Source organism: Acartia tonsa, chromosome 15, assembly GCF_053477335.1.
Source record: "Acartia tonsa isolate MP-2025a chromosome 15, ASM5347733v1, whole genome shotgun sequence".
NCBI lineage: Eukaryota > Metazoa > Arthropoda > Copepoda > Calanoida > Acartiidae > Acartia > Acartia tonsa.
In genome coordinates, this window is record NC_137274.1 from 12,799,060 (window position 1) to 12,821,115 (window position 22,056).

General features: G+C 33.3%; 2 protein-coding genes across 15 annotated transcripts in view; one reads left to right on the forward strand and one right to left on the reverse strand.

Annotated features, from left to right (window-relative positions):
* The window catches only part of LOC145306864 (uncharacterized), a 282,216-nt gene that overhangs the window by 228,324 nt on the left and 31,836 nt on the right, over nt 1-22,056 (reverse strand). The window lies entirely within an intron of this gene.
* The window catches only part of LOC145306912 (uncharacterized), a 68,430-nt gene that overhangs the window by 22,393 nt on the left and 23,981 nt on the right, over nt 1-22,056 (forward strand). Inside the window, exons 8-22 of the mRNA XM_080149252.1 lie at nt 6,063-6,133; nt 7,643-7,696; nt 8,670-8,718; nt 11,204-11,323; nt 12,278-12,363; nt 12,958-13,144; nt 13,914-14,009; nt 14,577-14,643; nt 14,971-15,071; nt 16,025-16,108; nt 17,991-18,065; nt 18,972-19,069; nt 19,547-19,632; nt 20,008-20,067; nt 20,596-20,661. Of these exons, the coding sequence (XP_080005378.1) occupies nt 6,063-6,133; nt 7,643-7,696; nt 8,670-8,718; nt 11,204-11,323; nt 12,278-12,363; nt 12,958-13,144; nt 13,914-14,009; nt 14,577-14,643; nt 14,971-15,071; nt 16,025-16,108; nt 17,991-18,065; nt 18,972-19,069; nt 19,547-19,632; nt 20,008-20,067; nt 20,596-20,661 (1,300 nt within the window). The remainder of the gene's footprint in view (nt 1-6,062; nt 6,134-7,642; nt 7,697-8,669; nt 8,719-11,203; nt 11,324-12,277; nt 12,364-12,957; nt 13,145-13,913; nt 14,010-14,576; nt 14,644-14,970; nt 15,072-16,024; nt 16,109-17,990; nt 18,066-18,971; nt 19,070-19,546; nt 19,633-20,007; nt 20,068-20,595; nt 20,662-22,056) is intronic.

Below are 22,056 nucleotides of genomic sequence, written 5' to 3' on the forward strand. Positions count from 1 at the left end.
TAAGTATATACCCTGAAGAGTAGAATCTGATCGGTTCAGTGGTTACCGAGATCCGGACAGACAGACAGACAGACAGACAGATAGATAGATAGACAGACATCATTCAACTTTGTATTATAGATATTGTCGTTAAAACAGATAGACAGACATACTAATTATACTTTAGTAAATAATTAAACAGAATTTAGTAATATTTTACTTTTTTCGACCTTTACATACACACTTAACTTGAGCAGAACATAAGTTTATATTTTTAGTAGCGAAGCTACTCTATAATTTGAAATGTCCGTCCGTCCGTCCGTCCGTCCGTCCGTCTGTCTGTCCGTCCGTCCGTCCGTCCGTCCGTCCGTCCGTGCATAGAAAATACTGAAAAATAATGTTAAGCAACGTATTTTTTCATGAACAACCATACATATTATGTATTTGAGTATTTTTTACAGCTAAAAGGTAAGAAAAATTGTGCATGTCCTCTGTTCAATATAAGTCGGTCAAAATCAAATTTTCTTTTATTGACCCTTTTTTTTCAAAAACCTTTGTTTTAGGTCATTTTTCAACAGATATAATTTGTAATTTTCTGATTTTTGAGGCTAGAAGATGATTTTATTCATAATTTACAAAATTTCAGCGACGGTCATTGGGAAAGTAGGATCATATCTGAAACAGGAAATTGACTTGAACACCTATATTTCATATGCGGATGTACTGCTATAGGATACTTTACTATTTTGGTAACTTAAAATGTCAAAATAATGTTTTTGCTCTATACCTGGATGACCCTGCCAGATTTGCTGGCATCCTGTGTCAGCTAAGGTGGATTTTTCTAAAAATATTTGCACCCTTTATGTGTCATAACAATAACAGATCTATAGTATAGATTTATATAGAGATTTGTACTTCCATCCCCTTTTTAATAGCCTTTTTTTTTATCTGAAAGCAAATTTTTTCTGCTACTTGTCTGTGTTAATACTCCCATTACCATTAGTTGATTATTGAGAGTTGGTACAAGGTCATTGCGATAGGGAAATACAGTCATTTAACCATTTCTCCCTCTAACATTTTACTCTATATAGTATAACCATGTTTAAAAGGTCATTTAGTACACACACAAAAAAAGGAGATGGAAAATTATTTCCCTTGACCAACCAACGAGAATGTTAAGGAGAACTATATCGGTCTATCAGCGTGATTACATAAAGACATCCTGTTACTACAGCATGACCCTCAAAAAAGTATTTTTAAGCATCTGCAGCCCTTATTTCTCGATGAATTATTAAAAAATGCACATGTCCTTGTTCTCTATAGTATTCCACGTAAGTAGATATAAAAATATTTTTTTTACCTCCATTAACACCGGAGATTTTTAGTGCTAAAGTTTTGAAAAAGTGACTGAGGAAAAAGTAACTTTTAACATGAAACGACTTTTTTAGCAAAATTAAGCTAGAAATCCTTTTATTTTTGTTACTAGCAGAAACTTTATACAAAAATGAAATAAAAAATTTAGTTTTTGAGTAAAAAGCATTTTTTTACACATATTTTTTGAGTCTTTTTAGTTTAATGATATTTTGAAAAACTTACTTATTAGGCAAAATTGTTTAAGATTAAAAAACCAAATAAATCTCTATGAATATAGCAGGAAAATTGTTTTTGTTTTACAATCCTAACTTTAATAACAAAAAAGTTATAAAGAAAATAAAAATAAACATAATGATTTTTTAGTCTAAAAAGCTTAGTTTACCCCCTATTAAATAATTGAGATGTCAGAAAAGTAGGCGGAGCAACTGTCATAATTAATCCTTTTCTATAAATAAGGGTTAATAAATAACCTAAAATTTGCAAATAATCAATTCATTCAGTAGTATTTTTTGCCATTAAAAATTCATATTTTTTGGTGGAATAAAAAAGAAATAATTAGTTAACTTGTTTTTCTTTGTGTCTCATTATTCAGTTGCCAGAAAAAAATAATATAACCATCCAAAAAATAAGAGAAACAAAAAAAAATTCTTTTTCTCAGTCACTTTTTCAAAACTTTAGCTCTAAAAATCTCCGGTGTTAATGGAGGTAAAAAAAAATATTTTTATATCTACTTACGTGGAATACTATGGAGAATAAGGACATATGCATTTTTTAATAATTCATTGAGAAATAAGGGCTGCAGATGCTTAAAAATACTTTTTTGAGGGTCATGCTGTATTACATAAGAATAACATGATGTATATATCTTTTAATATTTCAAAAAAACCTGTTATGTACACAAGCTAGCTGTGCAGACTTTAATTAGAGAAAGAATAACAATATTGCTAGCTATTAAATGTTAGAAAAACAAGGATGACAACATCCATAAAAGCAAAGCTCAACAAATGAAACTGTATATAGAACAAACATCTTGTAAAGTGTCAAAACTTATTAAAACAGAATATTAATTTATAAAATTGTATGTATGTAAATTGTCAAAAAGTTCAAAGTCAGCATGTTTTAAATGGACATACGTACTTTTTTTTGTAAAAATTATATAGTTGATACGCTCTCTTTATCGTGCCTAACTGTTATAGGAATTAACATTCAAAATTTGAAACCAATAGGACAATTCTAACATGCCTAAATATTAACAAAAAAGCTAACCGTCACGGACGGACGGAAAGACCTTAATTATAGACAAGCTTCGTTTTAAAAATGCATAATACAGACATTTTAAATCTTTATTATAGAGATGCTTCGCCTATAACATAGTTCCTACTGGTAATATAAGTATATAAGTTGCTTTCTAAATTGTTCCTAACTGTAATGGCAAGTTTAAAATTAATAGAACAATTATAACATATTAAGGATAAGAGCTGGCCATTATTGACGTATGTACGTACATACTGACCCTCATTATTTAAAAGCTATGCTTTTAAAAACATTAACCACAAAACTGGGCAATTTCCAATTTTTTCTAATAATTAAATGTTAATAAAATATTTCTCTAAAAATCTTCCAAAGTTTTTTTTGAAAATCGTCGAATTTGAAGAACATTTAATTTAAACAAGGATGACAACAACCATAACAGCGAAGCTCTGCAATTAGAAGGAAGGACAAACGAACAGTAACTCTTGTAAACTTAATAAGCAAAACATTACTTTATAAGTCTGAACAAGATTGTACTTATAATTGTTGCAAAATTGCGTAAATACATGATTTTGATTTAATTACTGAGATACTTCTCTTAAAATTAATCTTTGCTGTCCTAGGAATCATCATTTCAAAAATCAGATGAATACTATTTTATACACTAGAGGCTTCGCCCCTAAAACCACCACAGGGCCAGTAGGTATATTCCCTGAAGAGTAGAATCCAATCGTTTCAGTGGTTACTGAGATCTTAAGCTTCAGACGGACAGACAACGGACAGACATCAAGCTACTTTGTATTATAGTTAAAGTAAATTTTTTTTAAAGTCAGCATGTTATAATGGACGTTAGGACTTTCTGGTAACGATTATAGAGTTGCTACGCGTCCTAAATTGTACCTAACTGTAATAGGAATCATCATGCATTTCGTACTGACTGACTAACTGATAGAAAAACGTTTAATTTCTACAAATAAACAGAATGACGGCTAGATTGACAAATACACAAACAGACAGACAGACAGACGGACGGACATACTGATGAACTGTAGTCATAGAATCTCTGTCCTAAATACAAAGTATTTGTATATTTGCCTTTTAAAATATATTTAAATACATATTTATACATTGTACATTACATATTTGTGTGTGTTTGTGTGTGTGTGTGTGTGTGTGTGTGTGTGTGTGTGTGTGTGTGTATGTGTGTGTGTATGTGTTTATGTGAGTGTGTGTGTGAGTGTGTGTATGTGTGTGTGTGTTTGTGTGTCGGTGTGTGTGTATGTGTGTGTGTGTGTGAGTGTGTGAGTGTGTGTATGTGTGTGTGTTTGTGTGTGTGTATGTGTGTGTGTGTATGTGTGTGTGTGTATGTGTGAGTGTGTGTGTAAGTCTTTGAACTACGAAACAAGGGGAAACAAGATGTCTATAATACTTTAGGACGGTGCAAATAATTCAGAAAAAATGTTTTTTGACATAAATCCCATAAAACGCATTTGATCAATATGTAATTTCAACTACTTTTTTATAGTTATTTCTCACATTGTATTATAGACAGCTTTCCGGAGATATTAAAATTGCAAATTATAAGATTAGAACAAGTTTTGTTAGCCCCCAGGGGCCGAGGCCTCTAGGGGCATATGCAACATAAACATAAACTTATATCAATAAGAGAGAGAGAGAGGGGGGAGCAAAGGGCCGTTTTTACACTAGTCCTTAAAGTTTTATGATATCGATTTCTTATTCGTTGACTTTCCAACTTTGGGGACTTTTACTGAATTTTGATTGGTTGGTTTATTAAGTTGAGTGTTTCAACCACTAATTTTAATCTACAGATGGGGTTATTTTCTGTATCATTATTGGGGATGCATTAGGGATTTATCAGCCATTTTCTTATCCCTTTAGATCCCTGGGTATCAACTGATATTAAAACCTATATCCCCCCATCCCCGGATATTTGGAAATTGTCCAAAACTACCAACATTTACAGAATTAAAGCTCGACTTAGAATCGCCACATATTTTTCTTTTAATTGTTTCGTCTTAATCGGAGTTTGGACAGGGATCTAAAGGGATAAGACAATGGATGATAAATTGATGTGTATCTCCAATGATAATGTACAAAATTATTCCTACTTTAGATTACAACTATAGGTTGAAACGTTTGGACACTCAACTTAATGAACCAACAAAAATTGAATAAAAGTTCCCAAATTTGTTAAGCCAACAAATAAGAAAACGTTATGATAAAACTTTGGGTACTAGTGTAATAAAAAGCCCATTGTCCCCTCCCTCCCTGTAGATTAGGGGACATAAATTCAGCGATTTTAATTATTTTAATCATACATTCTTATGCAGGGTTGCGGGAAATGAAAAAAAAACTACCCCCCCCCCCCTCATAAATATGTAATTCGTAAAATTTAGTAGTTATTTACAGAGAGAGGTGACAATAGGCTGTATATTACACTAGTCCCCATAGTTTATAAAAGCTTTTTTTATTCGTTAGCCTAATAACTTTGGGGGCTTTATTTAATGTGATTTGTTGGTTTACTAAGTTGAGTGTTCAAACGTTTCAACCACTAATTTTAATTTTACAGAAGGGGTAATTTTGTGTATCATCTTTGAATATGTTCATCAATTTATCGGCCATTGTCTTATCCCTTTAGACCCCTGAGTTATTTATCGTATCATATTATAGACAGTTTTCCACGGATAGTAAAATAAAAAAAACAATAATTCAAGGTTTGTTGGCCCCGAATCATGATTTTTAAGTATGGCTCTGAACCAGCTCTGGAAACGCATTTTTTAAATCCGATTAATTTCCACTGGATTAAAACCAGTGCTGAGCCACACTAGAAGAAAAATCATTTATTGTATCATATTACAAACAATTTTCCACGAAATTATAATGAAAATTAATTCATTATTCCCTGTTTTGTTAGCTCCGAGGAGAATAAATCCAATAATTCTTCATCTTAGTATCCGCAAAATATGTCTATAATACGATGCGATTTCCCTTTTTAAAAAAATATGTTACTTAATCACCTGCTATAAGAGATAGACAGCTGATTTTGATGTAAATAATATTCGCATTTAATCTTTAAAAAATGGATCGAGGGTAAGATAGATAGTTGAGATAAATAGATAGATAGATCAACAAACAGATAAAGAATAGAAAACAGACAAATTAAAAGATAGATGGATAGATAGATAGATAGATAGATAGATAGATAGATAGATAGATAGATAGATAGATAGATAGATAGATAGATAGATAGATAGATAGATAGATAGATTAATATAGATAGTTAAATAGATGGATAGTTGGATAGATTGAAGTTTTAAATAGATAAATAAATAGACAGAAAGTTAGATAGATAGATAAACAAGTAAACAGGTATAAAGATAGAAAGATAGACAGATAGATGGATATATCAATAAATGAAAATCTGTTTTATTTTTTAGTAGAAGAATTTCCGCCCCCCATATTGCCCAAGAAATCTTCTAGTGGAGCGCAGCTTGGACCTACACCTAAGGTAAAACAGGACATACAGACAGACAGATAGATTTTCAGACAAATAGACAGATAGATAGATAAAAGATTTGTAGATAGACAGACATGTAGATCTGTAAACAGACAGACCGACAGATAGACGTACGGAAAGATTTATAGACATACATACATACATACATACAGAAAGACTGACAGATATACTTGCAGATAGATTTGCAGACATACATACATACATACAGACAGACAGACAGACAGACAGACAGACAGACAGACATACAGACATACAGACATACAGATATACTTGCAGATAGATTTGCAGACATACATACATACAGACAGACAGACAGACTAGTAGATAGATTTGTAGATTTACAGACAGAGAGAAAGATAGATTTGTAAATAGACACACAGATAGACAGATAGACTGGCAGATAGATTTGTAGATATTAATACAGACAGACAAACAGACAGATAGACTTCCAGATAGATTTGTAGAGAGACAGATAGAAAGGAATAATTTTAGATAGATATATAGAGACATACAGACAGATAAACAGATAGACTTGCATATATTTTTGTAGACGTACTTACAAACAGACAGACAGATAGACTTGTAGATAGATAAGTAGTTATACATACATACATACATACATACATACAGACAGACAGACAGACAGACAGACAGACAGACAGACAAACAGATATACTTGCAGATAGATTTGCATACATACTTACAGACAGACATACAGATAGACTTGCAGATAGATTTGTTTCGAAAAAACAGACAGACAGACAGATAGATTTGTAGACATATAGACAGACAGGCAGACAGACTTGCAGATAGATTTGTAGACAAACATAACGACTGACAGATAGATATGTAGCCATACAGACATATAGACATATTTGTAGACATACATACAAACAGACAGACATATAGTTTGTAGATATACAGACAGATAGATATTTAGCTATAGTCATACAGATTGACAGACAGACATAAAAACTGAAAAACAGATGGTAAGATAAATTGTGAACAGTTAACATTCAGACAGCAGAAAGTCAGACATATTTATAGACAAGTTGACAGATAAACAAACATTATTACAGATAGACAAACATACACATGGACACATGGACAAATGGACAAAAGGACAAATGGACAAACGGACAAACTGACAAATGGACAAGTAGAAAAACAGACAAGTGGACAAACGTACAAGTGGATAATTGGACAAGTGGACAAACAGTCAAGTGGACAAACAGTCAAGTGGACAAACAGACAAGTGGACAAATGGACAAAAAGACAAATGGACAAACGGAAAAATGGACAAATGGACGAGCGGACATATGGACAATCGGACAAATAGACAAACGGACAAATGGACAAACGGACAAATGGACAAACGGACCAATGAACAAACCAACAAATGTATAAAGGACAAATAGACAAACTTACAATTATACAAACGGACAAACGAACAAATGGAAAGATGGACAAACAGAAATTAATAATTCTTAAATTTTGTAGGGTGTCCCAATGCCAGGATCAAGTGGTCAAGACAATTGGACACTTCAAAAACAGGTAAAATATAATTAGCGGCATTTCAGGAATAAGGCGCAACATATAGAAATCAGCTAATTGTTTTATTTTATAATAGCGGCTACGCCCCTATTTGCTTTAGGGGAATCTGGGAAAATTTTAAATTTAGTTGTTTTTTATAGAGTAAAATTTATATTTTTGTTGGAGGGGGGGGGGTTCTATGAGTTATAATTCTTGGAGGATAAACCTTCCCAGGACCTATGAGAATCTACAGTGTAAAGAAGAACCATATCGACTAAGTGATTGGCGAGATCCTTTTGTACATAAAGACACACAGAAGACATCTTGTTACTTTTATATAGGGATCATGTAGAAATCACGCCTAGAAAAAAATGCCCTTCCCCTGCAAAAAAAACTTTTTCTTTTTAAAACAAAAAAATGACAGTGGAGTGGGTGGATTTTCCTTCCCTCAAGTCACTCACCTAGAGATTAATCTAGGGGCGTAGCCACTGGTTTTTTTAATATTCAAAATATCCTACTGTATGAAATCATCAAACTTTAGAATTTAAATGCATATTTTTCATGACCGACACACCAACGGACCAAGTAAATTAAAAACTTGAAGCTCACTCGTATAGGGAATCTTCACAAAAAATGTCAACTGATTCTTATACTAAAGTAACAGGATGTCTGTTTGTCTGTGTGTTTGTGTGTATGTTTGTACCAAAGGATCTCGCTAACCACTGAACCGATCTGGTTCTCCTTAACAGGGTAGCTGCTCATAGGTCCCGGGAAGGTTTATAACTATTTTGGGGGAGGGTACCATTACCCTTCTAAGAGAAATCACACAAAAATGTTTTAACCCAGAGACTACAACGCAACTTAGATAGGTATCGTAGAGACTTGAACCAAAAAAACAAACATTTAAAGTGCCACTAGAGGCCTCTAGGGGCGTAGCCACTAGTTATCTTAAATAGTATAAGTAGCTGAGAAATTTTAAAATTTTTATTTTTAGAACCTTGGAACAAGTACAAGCAAATATCCTGTGGCGAAGCCAGGAATAGGTAATAGTAATTTCTAGCAACTTTATAAACAGCTTTCCGCGGATATAAAATATACAATTATAAGATTAAACACAGTTTTTTTAGCCCCGAGATGCCGAAGGCACGGCTAAAAAACTGGTTTTAATCTTATGGTTGTATATTTTAATATACGTACAGCATGACCCTCGAAAAAGTATTTTTAAGCATCTGCAGCCCATATTTCTCAATGAATTATCAAAAAATGTATATGTTCTTGTTCTCTGTAGATTTCCACATAAGTAGGTATAAAAATATTTTTTTTACATCAATTAACAGCTGAGATTTTTTGAGCCAAAGTTTTGAAAAAGTGGCTGAGGAAAAAGTAACTTTTCAAGAAAAATGTTTTTTTAAAGTGAAATGACGTGTTTACCTCATAATTTCAATACTTTTTAAAAACTTATATAAAGATGTTTCCAAGAAATTTATTTCATGCTGAAAGCACTTTTTTCACTTGCTCTAAAAGGCATTTTTAGATTAGTGTAAATTGCAAAAACACCCTTACAGAAAGAAATCCTATAAAAAATAGTAGCAAATTGAAAGTTTACATAAACAGAAATCAAACACTTTTTATTTTATCAAAATAAGTTAAAAAACCAAAAAGTTACAGTTTCAAACTTTTATTAAACATTTAATAATTTAAATGATTTTTATGTGTCTTAGATTAATTTGATAAGTGGGCGTGAATTTATTGGTAAAGGTTGCGCTAATCCTTCTGGTAATGAGCATAAATTGGGGAGGGGTTTATTTAAGGTCATATTAATAAGTGGGAGATATTATAAGATTTGAGGGAAAATGGTTATAAGAAAAATGTATTCAGTAAAATTTGAAAAGTAGTTTTTTATATGTAAAAGTAACGTTTTTAAATGCAATAAAAAATGTATCAATTGTAAATTTGCTCTTCTTTCTTATTTGTTTTTTAACTGGTTGATAAAAAGTAATATACTAATAAAAAACTAAGAAATATTTAGCAATATCCAGTTTCTCAAGCACTTTTTCCAAAGTTTGGCTTTAAAAATCTCGGCTGTTAATTGATGTAAAAAAAATATTTGATATCCTTTGATGTAGAAAATTATAGAGAACAAGTACATATGAATCTTTTAATATTTTATTGAGAAATATAGGCTGCAGATGCTTAAAAATACTTTTTTGAGGGTCATGCTGTAGAAAACTGGATATAATACGATGCTAGACATATTTTTTTTTCGTATGGATAAGAACCGGTTCTAATCCACCGGATATTAATCGGTTTCGAATGAATACGAGAAAATAGCTTCCTTGTTGGTAGCGAGGCTACTCTATAAATAGGACAAGTATATCCGTTCTTTACCTAAGCTGGATCTTTAAATGTTTAGCCGTAGCCGAAGCCGTAGCCAGAGGTACATTAACCTAACAGCGATCTTCAAATCAAATTGGCTACGCGTGATCACAACCACTTTTTTGAATTTTCAGTAAAAATATGAAGAAAAAAATGATAATAATACTTAAAAACTTCAAACATTTAAAAATCCATGTTTCATTGGCAGCACTGGCAGTGGCGACGGCCACGGCTATGGCTACTGCAACGGCTACACATTTAAAAATCCAGCTGTTGTTAATTACCTCGTTGGGCAGGAATTTTCTTACTATTTCAAGTGATGATAGATAGATAACCTAGAGCATCATCCGCTTGTAATGGGATGCAATACTCAAACGTTTACTATAGGATATTAGATTATAAGAAACATACAACAGACAACCAATCCTTTTATTTTACGATCATTGTCTGAGAAGTCTTAACTGTGCATGCTAATGAGTTGCGCCTGCATATGGGTCAAGACATTTCTTATATTCTCACTATTAGAGTATGCGTTAGACATAGCAACAGTCGGTACACTTTTTTACGTCAGTATGTCACTCCCTGCGTCAAAATGACTTTTAACCTTTTCTACTTCAATGGAAGCCAAGGAAGGGAATGTGATTATGACAAATAATTCTAAGGAAAATTTCCCCACAACCCCCTTACCCTTTCCCCCCCCCCCTTCATATCCACCCCTCTTCAGTTACATGAAAAAAACAAGATATACCCCCACCTAACTTCTAAAGGTTTCGTGATTCTTTGTAGAATTGATTGTTAGAATAGCTAGGCCTGAATGGAAGCAGCTTATTGTGTCTCAAAAAAATGTTATCCCTTTTTATTGGAGACATTATAAGCTGCTCTCCTTCTCTGCACATAAAAAGGGATTAAATTAAAAACTTTTTGCCAAAAAATCCTGAATGACGTCATATTAGAATATTGGACTTTTCTAATGTGGCGTCAATTGGGATACTTCGGCTAAAAGTTTTAAATATATTTTTTAATTTAAAAAGATTTAAATGGGAGGGGTCTTTACTGCATACCCCCCCCCCCAAATCTCAAGGTCCCCTAGATGCCTCTAGAAGCGTATCCTCTAGTGATTCAATTTATCTAATCAACCAAGTTTTGTTACAGGTTTGTCAACTCTGAAGAACAATGACAAAGAAAACCGGTTTGGGGGGAGTGTGGGTGGCACTCTTCCCCGGGGTGGCTTGGCCAGGGATAATCACTATCCACAACAATCAAATATTCAAGGTAAGTTTTTTTAGGGTGGGGGGGAGGGAGAAATCTACCCCCCCCCCCCCACCCCCCCAAAAAAAGTTTTATTTTACCTATTAGCAAAAACTAAGAGCTTAAAATGAGGGAGGGAGGGAGGGAACATTGGGCTGTATGTCACACTAGTCTCCAAAGTTTTGTAATAACTTTTTCTTGTTCATTTGCTTAAGAACTATGGGGACTTTTCTTAAATTTGATTAGTACGTTCTTTTTGTTGAGTGTCCAAAATGTTTTAACAACTTATTGTAATTTACAGAAGGGGTAATTTTGTGTATCATTATTGGGGATGTACATTAATTTATCAGCCATTGTCTTATCCCTTTAGATCCCTGGCTTAAAGCTGCAACCATGGCCTGGAGGGGGGAGGGGTTAATTATTACGTCCTTATCTTCTTTTAAATCAAAACATCCAGGATGTAACGTAAAATAAAACACTCAACTTATAACCAACCCTTTGATTACACAAAACTTAGTCCAAAATCTGAACTATGCAGAAATCTAAAGGGATAAGACAATGGCCAATAAATTGTTGTTCATCCCCAATGATGATACACAAAATTATGAAAAGATGAAAAATACAATTAGTGGTTGAAAGTTTGAACACTCAACTTAACGAACAAGCCAATCAAACTTCATTCAAAGACCCAAAAGTTGTTGAGCTAACAAATTAGAAAATGTTATTATAAAACTTTGGGGACTAGGTTAATATACAGCCCATTGACCCCTCCCTTCCTGTGAGGAGTGGTTACTAGATTTAAACTTTCTGTCTCTAAGTTAATTTTGAATAAATGAAAATAGAGATATTTTGTTTAGACTTCTAAATAATGTTAAAAAAGATACTTAATAATTCTTCAATTTTCTTAATGATTCTTCCATAATGATATTTCTTTTTAATATCTTTACAAACAGAATTGTGACACAGCTTATATTGCAGGTTACCCTGATACTTCCAAGCCTGGCGGATACCCAGGGCTACACAATGTTCCTATGACCCCAAGTTTACACCATGTCTATCCCCAGGTATGATTATTTGTTGGAATATGGAAGATTTTGTGAGAATAAGAAGGAATATTTAAGAATTAGGAAGAGTGGATAAGAATTAGGAAGACTTTATGAGAATAAGAAAGAAATTTGTGAGAATTTTAAAGATTTTATGGGAATTAGGAAGAATTTGTTAGAATTATTAAGATTTAATGAGAATAAGAAAGAAATTTGTAAGAATTATGAAGATTTTGTTAGAATTATGAAGATTTTGTTAGAATTAGTAAGATTTTGTTAGAATAAGGAAGATTTTGAGAGAATTATAAAAAAATGTTAGAATTATGAAGAATTTAGTAGAATAAGGAAGGTTTTGTGAGAATTTTGAAGATTTTATGAGAATTAGGAAGAATTTGTTAGAATTAATGAGAATAAGAAAGAATTAGGAAGATTTTATGAGAATTAATAAGATTTTGTTAGGCTAAGGAAGAATTTGTTAGAATAAGTAAGAACTTTCCCAGGACCTATGAGGAACTACATTTTTATATAAAATCATATTGGTTTAGCAGTAAAGACATACAGACAATCACCTAGATACACATCCTGTTACTTTATTATATGCATGTATTTATCTAGGTACCAGCCACCCCTAACCCAGCCCACATGTACCCCGGAGGAGGATTTGGAGGGGGATACCCTGGCCCCCAACAGAGCAGCAACCCATATCCCAGCCATGGAACTGGTGGGGTGTATCCTTACCCCCAAATGTTCAGCCCAATAATTGGGGGGAATGATAGAGCTCTGTTGAGACAGGAAAATTCAGGTATACAAATTAAATATCTTAAGTACCCAACTTAGAAAAATTAAGGTACCCAAATTAAATTTGTCCTATCTGTTTCAAACTTTACCTGCAGAATTCCAGAAAAGTGTAAAGGCATTATTATCTGCTTCTATAGTATATTATTAATGTCTATTTCATCCAGGTTCAAATTTATTTTTTGTTATATAGACTGAAAAGAGGGTGCTGTGTTCACCAAAATAAATTTCAAACAAGGATGGCAACATGCATAAAAGCAAAGCTCTTAAATCAAACAGTAGAACAAACAATCAAACTTATTTGAATTCAATGGGATAAGTCTAACATGTGTAAATCAACAAAAAGGCTGACTGTGATGTACGGACATACATGCCCTTATTAAAGAAAAGATTTGCTTTTAATAAAATGTACTTTTTTCTTACCACATGTTTATAATTAATCTTATTGTTTAATATTTGACTTTGTACTAAAAAATTTTGCACATTGTTTGTGTTGGATTTTGCCTCTATGCAACATATAAAATTTTTGGGTATAGTCACTATTATGACAACGCCTCTTAAGGGGCATTTAGTTGTATTTTTACAGTAGCTTTATTGGTTATTTTAGGACAGGTTAGGTGATTGCCTCGCAGGGTTAGGCAATTGGCCTTGCAGGGTCAGAGACCCCGTAAGGGGCTAGAAATAGGAGGAAAGCTACTGTGAAAATACGACAGAATGTCCCTTTAGAGGCATTGTCACGAAAGGAACTATGCACTAAATTTGTTGTAATTTTGCAGGTACTCGAGCTGGCAGGGGCCAGGATCCAGGTAGTGACAGCCACTCCTGGTGGCAGGGACATGATAGGCAGCAGGACCAGCATCATCAACAGCTAGGCATAGATAACTTATGTAACACCTAGCTCATCTCTAATAGGCACAAGCTAAGGGTGTGATGGATGGACCTTGCTCAATTTCATCTGTAGAGAAGCTTAGCCTCTATTCCCAATAACCCAGAGGTTATATTTACAAGTTTATTGGTATTAAGTTATAACAATACTAAAATCATTCTCTAAAGAGTTAGGATGGGTCAAATGTGATAATAACATATGCCTTCCCCTTATATATGTTTGGGGAAGGGATCAACAACAACAAAATTAAAATGTAAGTCCTTAAACAGTATCCTGTATTGAAGCTATTTGGCAAAAAAATTACAATATTTTTTTTAGTCTTATACATTTTGTTTGGCTGTCAGTCATTTTACAAAAATAGAAGAATCAAAAAATATTTTCAACTTACTTTTAAGTTTCCAGGTATTCTAAAATGAAATATTATTCATGACCACTGAACATCTGTTCTCTAAGCCACTTTCTCTGGTTGCTGCTTATGGATGTTGCCATCCTTGTTTTATAGACAAACATCCTATTTCTTTTTTGTAACAATTAGATTGGTTATCTGACAAAGGTGGCCAAGATTCAAAGCGTCTCCCAAGAAAAAATGGAAAATCCAGATTCAATAATAAAGTTAACAGGTAAGAAGCTATGTGAGGAGTTCCGCAGTGTAGTGTTCTTGGTCCTACTATGTAATCATCAAGTTGGTAAAGTGATACTCTAGAGTTGTGTGTGTGTGCGTGTATGTGTCTGTGCATGTTTTAGTGTGTGTGTTTGATAAGGCATGGAGTCCCACAGGGTAGTGTTCTTGGTCCGAGGAGACCATAATAAGTTGGTATCCTGGCTGCCTCCCTCCCTACTGGTTATAAATGAATTAAAACTTTGAAGAACCTGAATGAAATGTGAAACTAGGGTTATCTAAATGCACTGCTAAATTCTTATATAATTACAAGTTGCAACCTGTCTAGGTCCTCATCTATGCATGATCTTGCCAAAGTGAACAATAACCAGGAATCAGATGGGGTCAAGTGGAAGGATGAGGTCAACCAAGCAGCTACAGGTAGTACAGGTAACCAAGCTCTGCGAAAACGTTATTTTGACTTCTGGTTTAAAGAACCCAGTAATAGTGTTGGACTGAATATGACATAAAAAAAATTAGCCAATGAGAGGCCATTATTGACCAATGGTAAAATTTAAAGTGACCTCTCATTGGCTAATTATTTTTTTGTGTCATAATCAGTCCGACACTTTTACTGGGTTTGGTTTAAAGCATTTTATCCCCAGGTATTTATAAGTAAGATTTTGTGAGAATACAGAAGATTTTGTAAGAATAGGGAAGAATGTGTAAGAATTAGGAAGATTTTGTGAGAATAAGGAATATTGTGTAAGAATTGAATTTATGAGAAGGAGTAAGATAATTTGAGAATAAGAAATTTTTAAAAAGAATTAGGAAGAATTTGTGAGAATAAGTAAGAATGGGTAAGAATTAGGAAGAATTTGTGGGAATAGGGAAGATTTTGTGAGAAATAGGAAGATTTTGCAAGAATTAGGAAGATTTTGTTAGACTTAGGAAGATATGTTAGACTTAGGAAGATATGTTAGAATTAGGAAAATTTTGTGAGAATCAGGAAGAATGTGTAAGAATTGAATTAGGAAGATTTTTAAAAAATAAGTAAGAATGTGTAAGAATTGAATTTGTGAGAATAAGTAAGATTATGCAAGAAAAAGGAAAAAGTGTAAGAATTAGGAAGATTTTGTTAGAATTAGGAAGATTATGTGAGAAAAAGGAAGATTGTGTAAGAGTTAGGAAGATTATGTGAGAATTAGGAATAATGACTAAGACAGATGGGGTCAACTGGAAGAATGATATCAATCGAACAGCTACAGGCAGAGAACCAAAAATAATAAACAACAAAGGGGGTTTCCCTGAAAGTGCCTAGACAATCAAAAAAACTCTTTACACTCCTTTTTTTGGGTGGAAATTTGACAGATAATTACTTTGTAATACCTCTATTGTTATAGGAATCCAAAGAACAATTTCCACGAAGAGTTTGCACATGATTGGGGGCAGCGGGGGACTCTCTTCTGGGGGTAATCAAGAAACAGGTATCTATATAACTGTCTATATGTCTGTTTGTCTGTCTGATTGTCTGTCTGTCTGTCGGTCTAATTGTCTGTAATCAAGGACACAACCCAATCTTTCCCGATTTTGTATAATTTTTGAGGAACACGATTCCAGTGACGTCATATTTTTCTTTCCCGAAAAAGGGAAGGGGGGAAGAAAATCTCTTCAAAAGAGATGGGGAAAACCCCCTTTTCTCCCATCTCTTTTTTTCTTCCCCCCTTCCCTTTTTCGGGAAAGAAAAATATGACGTCACTGGAATCGTGTTCCTCAAAAATTATACAAAATCGGGAAAGATTAGGTTGTGTCTAATCAAGGGATAGGTAACTATCTATCTGTCTGTCTGTTTGATTGTTTGTCTATCTGTCTGTCTGTAATCAAGAGACAGGTAACTATCTAACAATCTGTCTGTCTGTCAGTCTGTCCTTATGTCTGTCTGTCTTTCTGTCCTTCTGTCTGTCTGATTGTCTGTCAGTCTCTCTGTCTGTCTGAAATTAAGAGACAGGTAACTATCTATCTATCTATCTGTCTGTATTTCTGTCGGTCTAATTGTCTGTGTGTAATTAAGAGTTAGGTAACTATCTAACTGTCTATTTGTATGTTTGTCTGTCTGATTGTCTTCTTGTCTGTCTGTCAGTATGTCTGTCGGTAATCAAGAGAGAGGTAACTATCTAAATATCAATCTTTCTGTTTGTCTGTCCTTCTGTATGTCTGTCACTCTTTCTCTTTGTCTCTTTGTCTGTCCTTCTGTCTGTCTGTCCTTCTGTCTGTCTGTCTGATTGTCTGTCTGTCTGATTGTCTCTGTCTGTCAGTATATCTGTCCGTCTGTAATCAAAAGATAGGTAACTATGTAACTAATTTTTTTATATTAAAATTACAAAAAAAAAATCTACCTTCTATCTATTTATCTTTCTTATTTTTATGGTAAAACAACGGTTTTTACTTCAATTATATCCAAATTTAATTAATTTTAAGTTTCATTCTTTCGAATTCTTCATAAAGCTACAAAAATATTTACAAAACAATTTGGATGATTTTTTCAATAAGTTTTAGAGGATTTTTGTACCATATTTATTTTTTATAAAAAAGCTTAAGAGGCTTAATTATAATCAGTTAGACTAAATCAAAGCTTTTGATAACATTTTAAAATTAACAGTAAATTGTTTTGAGTTTAACATAAATGCTATGCTTTCTACAATAAATCTAAAAATATAGATGTATAACTAGACAACTAACTGGTTCCCCCTGTTGGAGACCTTTTTTGTCTGCCAGCTGATTGATATCTGCTCTTTTATAGCGACTATTCACGACGCTATTGGTTGATTTTCAAAGACTCAATTAAAGTCCTCAGGGGTGGGTACATACAGTTATTTAGATCCTTCCCCCTCTTTTATTTTACTCTAACCTTTCTAATGTAAGAATGTCATGAATTGATGCCGCAAAACATGTAGCGCATCCGAACAATATTGAGCGAATTGATTGGTTCTAACTTCAGCACAAACCACGTCATATCTAAAGATTTTAAAAGTTAGACTATAGAGAATGCATTTGCCCAAAACAGGGGCAACTCATTACTATGCACATTCATGACTTTCTGACAAAGGTCATGCAATCAAAGGGTCTTAATCAGATATAAGAATCACCTATACAAGCGCTGGAAAGTTTCATTTGTGACGTAATAAAAATACGTCTGTTACCATCTCTTTTTTTAAGGGGTTTACTTTCCAACTTCTCCTCTCATCCCTTCGTATTTTTATGACGTCATACATGACACTTTCCATGACTTTTATAGTAGATAATAAGGTGCTATCATCCCTGCTTTTGCAGTAAACCAACCCTTTGATTGCACGACCTTTGTCTGTTCAGGAATGGTTTGGAATCCAGGATCACTGTGGCCGCCAGGATATCCGTTCCAGCAAGGTTTTCCACCAGTTATTCCAGGTAGAATTAAGTAGAGAGAGGAGGGGACAATAGGCTGGGTATTACACTAGTCCCCAAAGTTTTATAAATAGTTTTTTTATTCCCTGGCTTTTAAACTTTGTGGACTTTAGTGAATTGGTTGGTTAATTAAGTAAAGTTTTCAAACGTTTCAACCACTAATCTTACGCTATAGAAGGGATAATTTTGTTTATCATCATTGGGGCATCTTAGGTCTTATATTCTATGGGATAAAAAAGGCATATAAAAATATATCAGTAACTATAAGAAGCTTCACTGTAAATGAGAAACATTTCGGTTCTATGGTTAGCACGATATTCTTTGTTACACACACTAAAACCTTACTACTTTATACAATATGATATCCTCCTTGTATTAAATTCTGAAGCACTGCACTGGAAAGTATCATGTGTGACGTCATAAAATACTTCTATTATCCATCTCTTTTTTAGGGGATTTCTTTTCCCACCTTCTCCTCTCATCCATCCTTTTTATATGTATTTTAAACACATGACGCTTCTTAAAGTTTTATTAATTAGCTGTGTATAGTACCCTAGCAAAATGGGGATAGATGTCACTACTTTTGGCCTACCTATTCTATTAAAGTCAGGAAATACCCTTTAGCCCATCTCTTTTCTAGGGTGTTTCTTTCCCCCTTCCCTTTCTCTCTACTATGAAGTTAATAGAACAGGTAGGCCAAATGCGGTGACATCTATCCCAAATTTCTTAGGGCACAATAGACAGCTACATGTATTACCTATATAGGATGGGGTGTTGTAATCATGAAAGACGACATTACAACCAACAATAATTTGTATGTCGTCTTTCATGGTCGTAATGTCGTCATTCATAATTGTAATTTTGCAGCAATTTGGTCTTTGTCCATAACATATATTACCTATTACCTAGGATGGGGTGGTGTACCAGGTGTACCGGGGGTGCAGGGTATGCGGCCAGTTGATGGTAACTGGATGAACTGGGCCATGCAGCAACAGCAACATGATCAGGCAGTTAGATATCTCTTTAATTTATTTACAGGATTCTTCATGGCGCATTACCTCAGGTGTTGGGTTAGATTCTCAACCAAAGATTTTGTAATAACTAGATTTATCAATGAATGTTATATACCGCTTTTGAAAGCTATGCACAACTATTAAAGAGTATTTAGCATAAATGTACATATTATAGTCTCTTAATGTGCTCTTTATCAAGCAGTTTCATTAAAAGACTATACATGTAGGAAAATGAAAAGTATTAGGGACAAATAAATGTTATATACCAGTTTGGAAAGCCACAAGCAACTATAACGGAGTATTTAGCCTATATCTATTAAAGTTTTAAAATTTTGCTCTCTGTCTGATAGTAATGATAAAAGACTAAGAATAAATATTATGTTAATAAGAATTAAAGTATGTTTAAATAAATGTTATGTACAACTAAAGAAAGCTATAAGAACCTAGATATCAAAACTGTATCCATTACAGTCTAAAAATTTGCGGTCCTCATCCCCAAGCAACAGTCAGAAGTCATCAGTAAAATCAAAGAAATCAATACGATCCCTGAACTCAAGGTAGTATATTTTGTTTAAGCAAAGCTTTAAATAATTAGAGTCGCAGTCCGTATGTCTGTACATCCATATGCTATACGTAATTTTCTGGTATTGCTGAGAACAAGTTCTAATCCAGCGGATATTAATCGGTTTTGAAGCCATACTGGAAATTGTATTTTGTCTTTTATGATTGTAATGTCATCTTTCATGGTTGTACTGTCGTTTTCATGATTATAATGTTGTCTTTCTTTATATATAATGTCATCTCTTATAATTTGTATTTCGTCTTTCATGATTGCAATGTTGTCTTTTATGATTGTAATGTCATCTTTCAAGATTGTAATGTTGTCTTTTATGATTGTAATGTTATCTTTCATGATTGTAATGTCGTCTTAGGAGATCCAAGAATGCAAGATATAAAGATCATTCTAGAAATAATTCAAGTTCTCAAAGCAGGTTAGTTGCAGCGTATCTCAGAAAATGCCTATATCTTAGAAGTTATAATGTATTAACGCATATCTTAGAATAGGCCTATCCTATAAAATGCCTATCTTATGAAATTCTTATGCCTAAATGCACCTTTTTCAACAATTTTAAAAACACCTAACTGGGAAACTGCGTACTTAGAAAATGAAATGCATATCTTAGAAACCCCTACTTTAGAAATCATTTCAGAATACCTATCTGAAAAAATTGCTGTCTTTAAAATAGTCTGTCTTAAAAAAAACCTGTCATATTGTAGAAAAAGTTTATCTTAGAAAACGGCAATCTTAAAAAATACCTGCAACAAAAACACCAAGCACATCTTAGAAAACGCCTATCATAAAAAAATTCTACTTTAAAAACGCCTAATATAGAATTCTTATCTTAAAAAATACCTGTCTTAAAAATGTCTATCTTGAAAAAGGCATATCATAGAAAACACATAACCTTGTAATTGCCTATCTTATAAAACGCTCACCATTTTAAACGCCTTTGTTTCAGAAATGCCTCCAGAAGTTCCCGTAAAGGTCAGCAGCACAGCAGATCAACAGATTCAACAACAGATTCAGGAATTTATCCAGAAATTAATTCTAGTAGGGGTGGTCTAAAAAGTTCCATATCAAAGTTCGTTAATAGTATAGTCTCTCTCTTTAACTTTAACTGAAAAAATTCTGAAAATCGGACCATAATTACCAAAGATATGGGGGAAAATGTAAAAAATATAAAAATAGCCAAAAACCTGCAAAAAGGCAGCCTGACTGTCATTGTTGATTTCTTCAAATGACGGGAAATTTGATTTTGATATCTTAATTTGAAAAATATAAAAATAGCCTAAAACCTGCTAAAAAGCGGTCCGACCGCTAATGATGTTTTATAGTCAATTTTGCTCCTTAATGATGGGAATGTTGTCAAAAAATTTCAGTATTCTATCTTTTATAGGAGCTGAGAAAATCTCATTTCCCCCATAGCGTTACGGACGGACGGACTGACGGACGGACTGACGGACAAAGTGAATTATAGAGTAGCTTTGCTACTAAAAAAAAGAGAAACATGAGTTTTTGAAGAACTGTGATGTAATTTTTTTTGTGAATAATACCTACCAATCAGGGAGTAGGGAATGTGATTCAGACAAACAATTCTAAGTTAAAATTTCCCCTCAACCCTCTTTCCCTTATTTCTCCCCAACTTACACACTTCCTTTCAGAAACATGAAAAAAAACAAGTTTTACGCCAACTATAGCCTAACTAGATATTTATTTTTGGCAATTTCAAATGGAATCACAGCCACTGTTACTACTGATAATCTATTGTATGATTTACTTGGTCTGTCGGTCTGTAAGTCATACTTAGGAAATTAATAAAGAGGGGGGTAGGTTTCTGGTAAAATCCGTAAAGGTTATGTGCTATAAGTTAAAATCTAATCTATATATTGTTATATCCATCTGTCTGTTAATTGGGGTGCTAGATTGATTCCTAGATTTTAACACTTCTGTATTTTTTTCCTTGAAGATAGACGACTGAAATGTACAGTACAGGAATTTGATAAGTTCACATTCTACATATTTTTACTAAGTTTAATTAATATTTGTATATTATTTGGGGTGCTAGATCGATTCCTAGAATTTAAGTACTTATGATTTTTAGTAGCAAAGCTAATTCACTTTGTATGTCCGTCAGTCCGTAACGCTTTGGGGGAAATGGAATTTACTCAGCTCCTATAAAAGATAGAAAGCTGAAACTTTTTGTCAACATTCCCATCATTTTGGAGCACAAATAATTATAAAACATTCAAGACGTTCGGACCGCTTTTTAGCAAGTTTTTGGCTATTTTTATATTTTTCACATTTTCCCCTAATCTTTGGTGTTTATGGTCCGATTTTCAAACTTTTTTGTGATGACAGTATCAAAATATTTTTTTCCAAATCTATTCCTGATTTTAATAATTACACTTTAAATCTACTT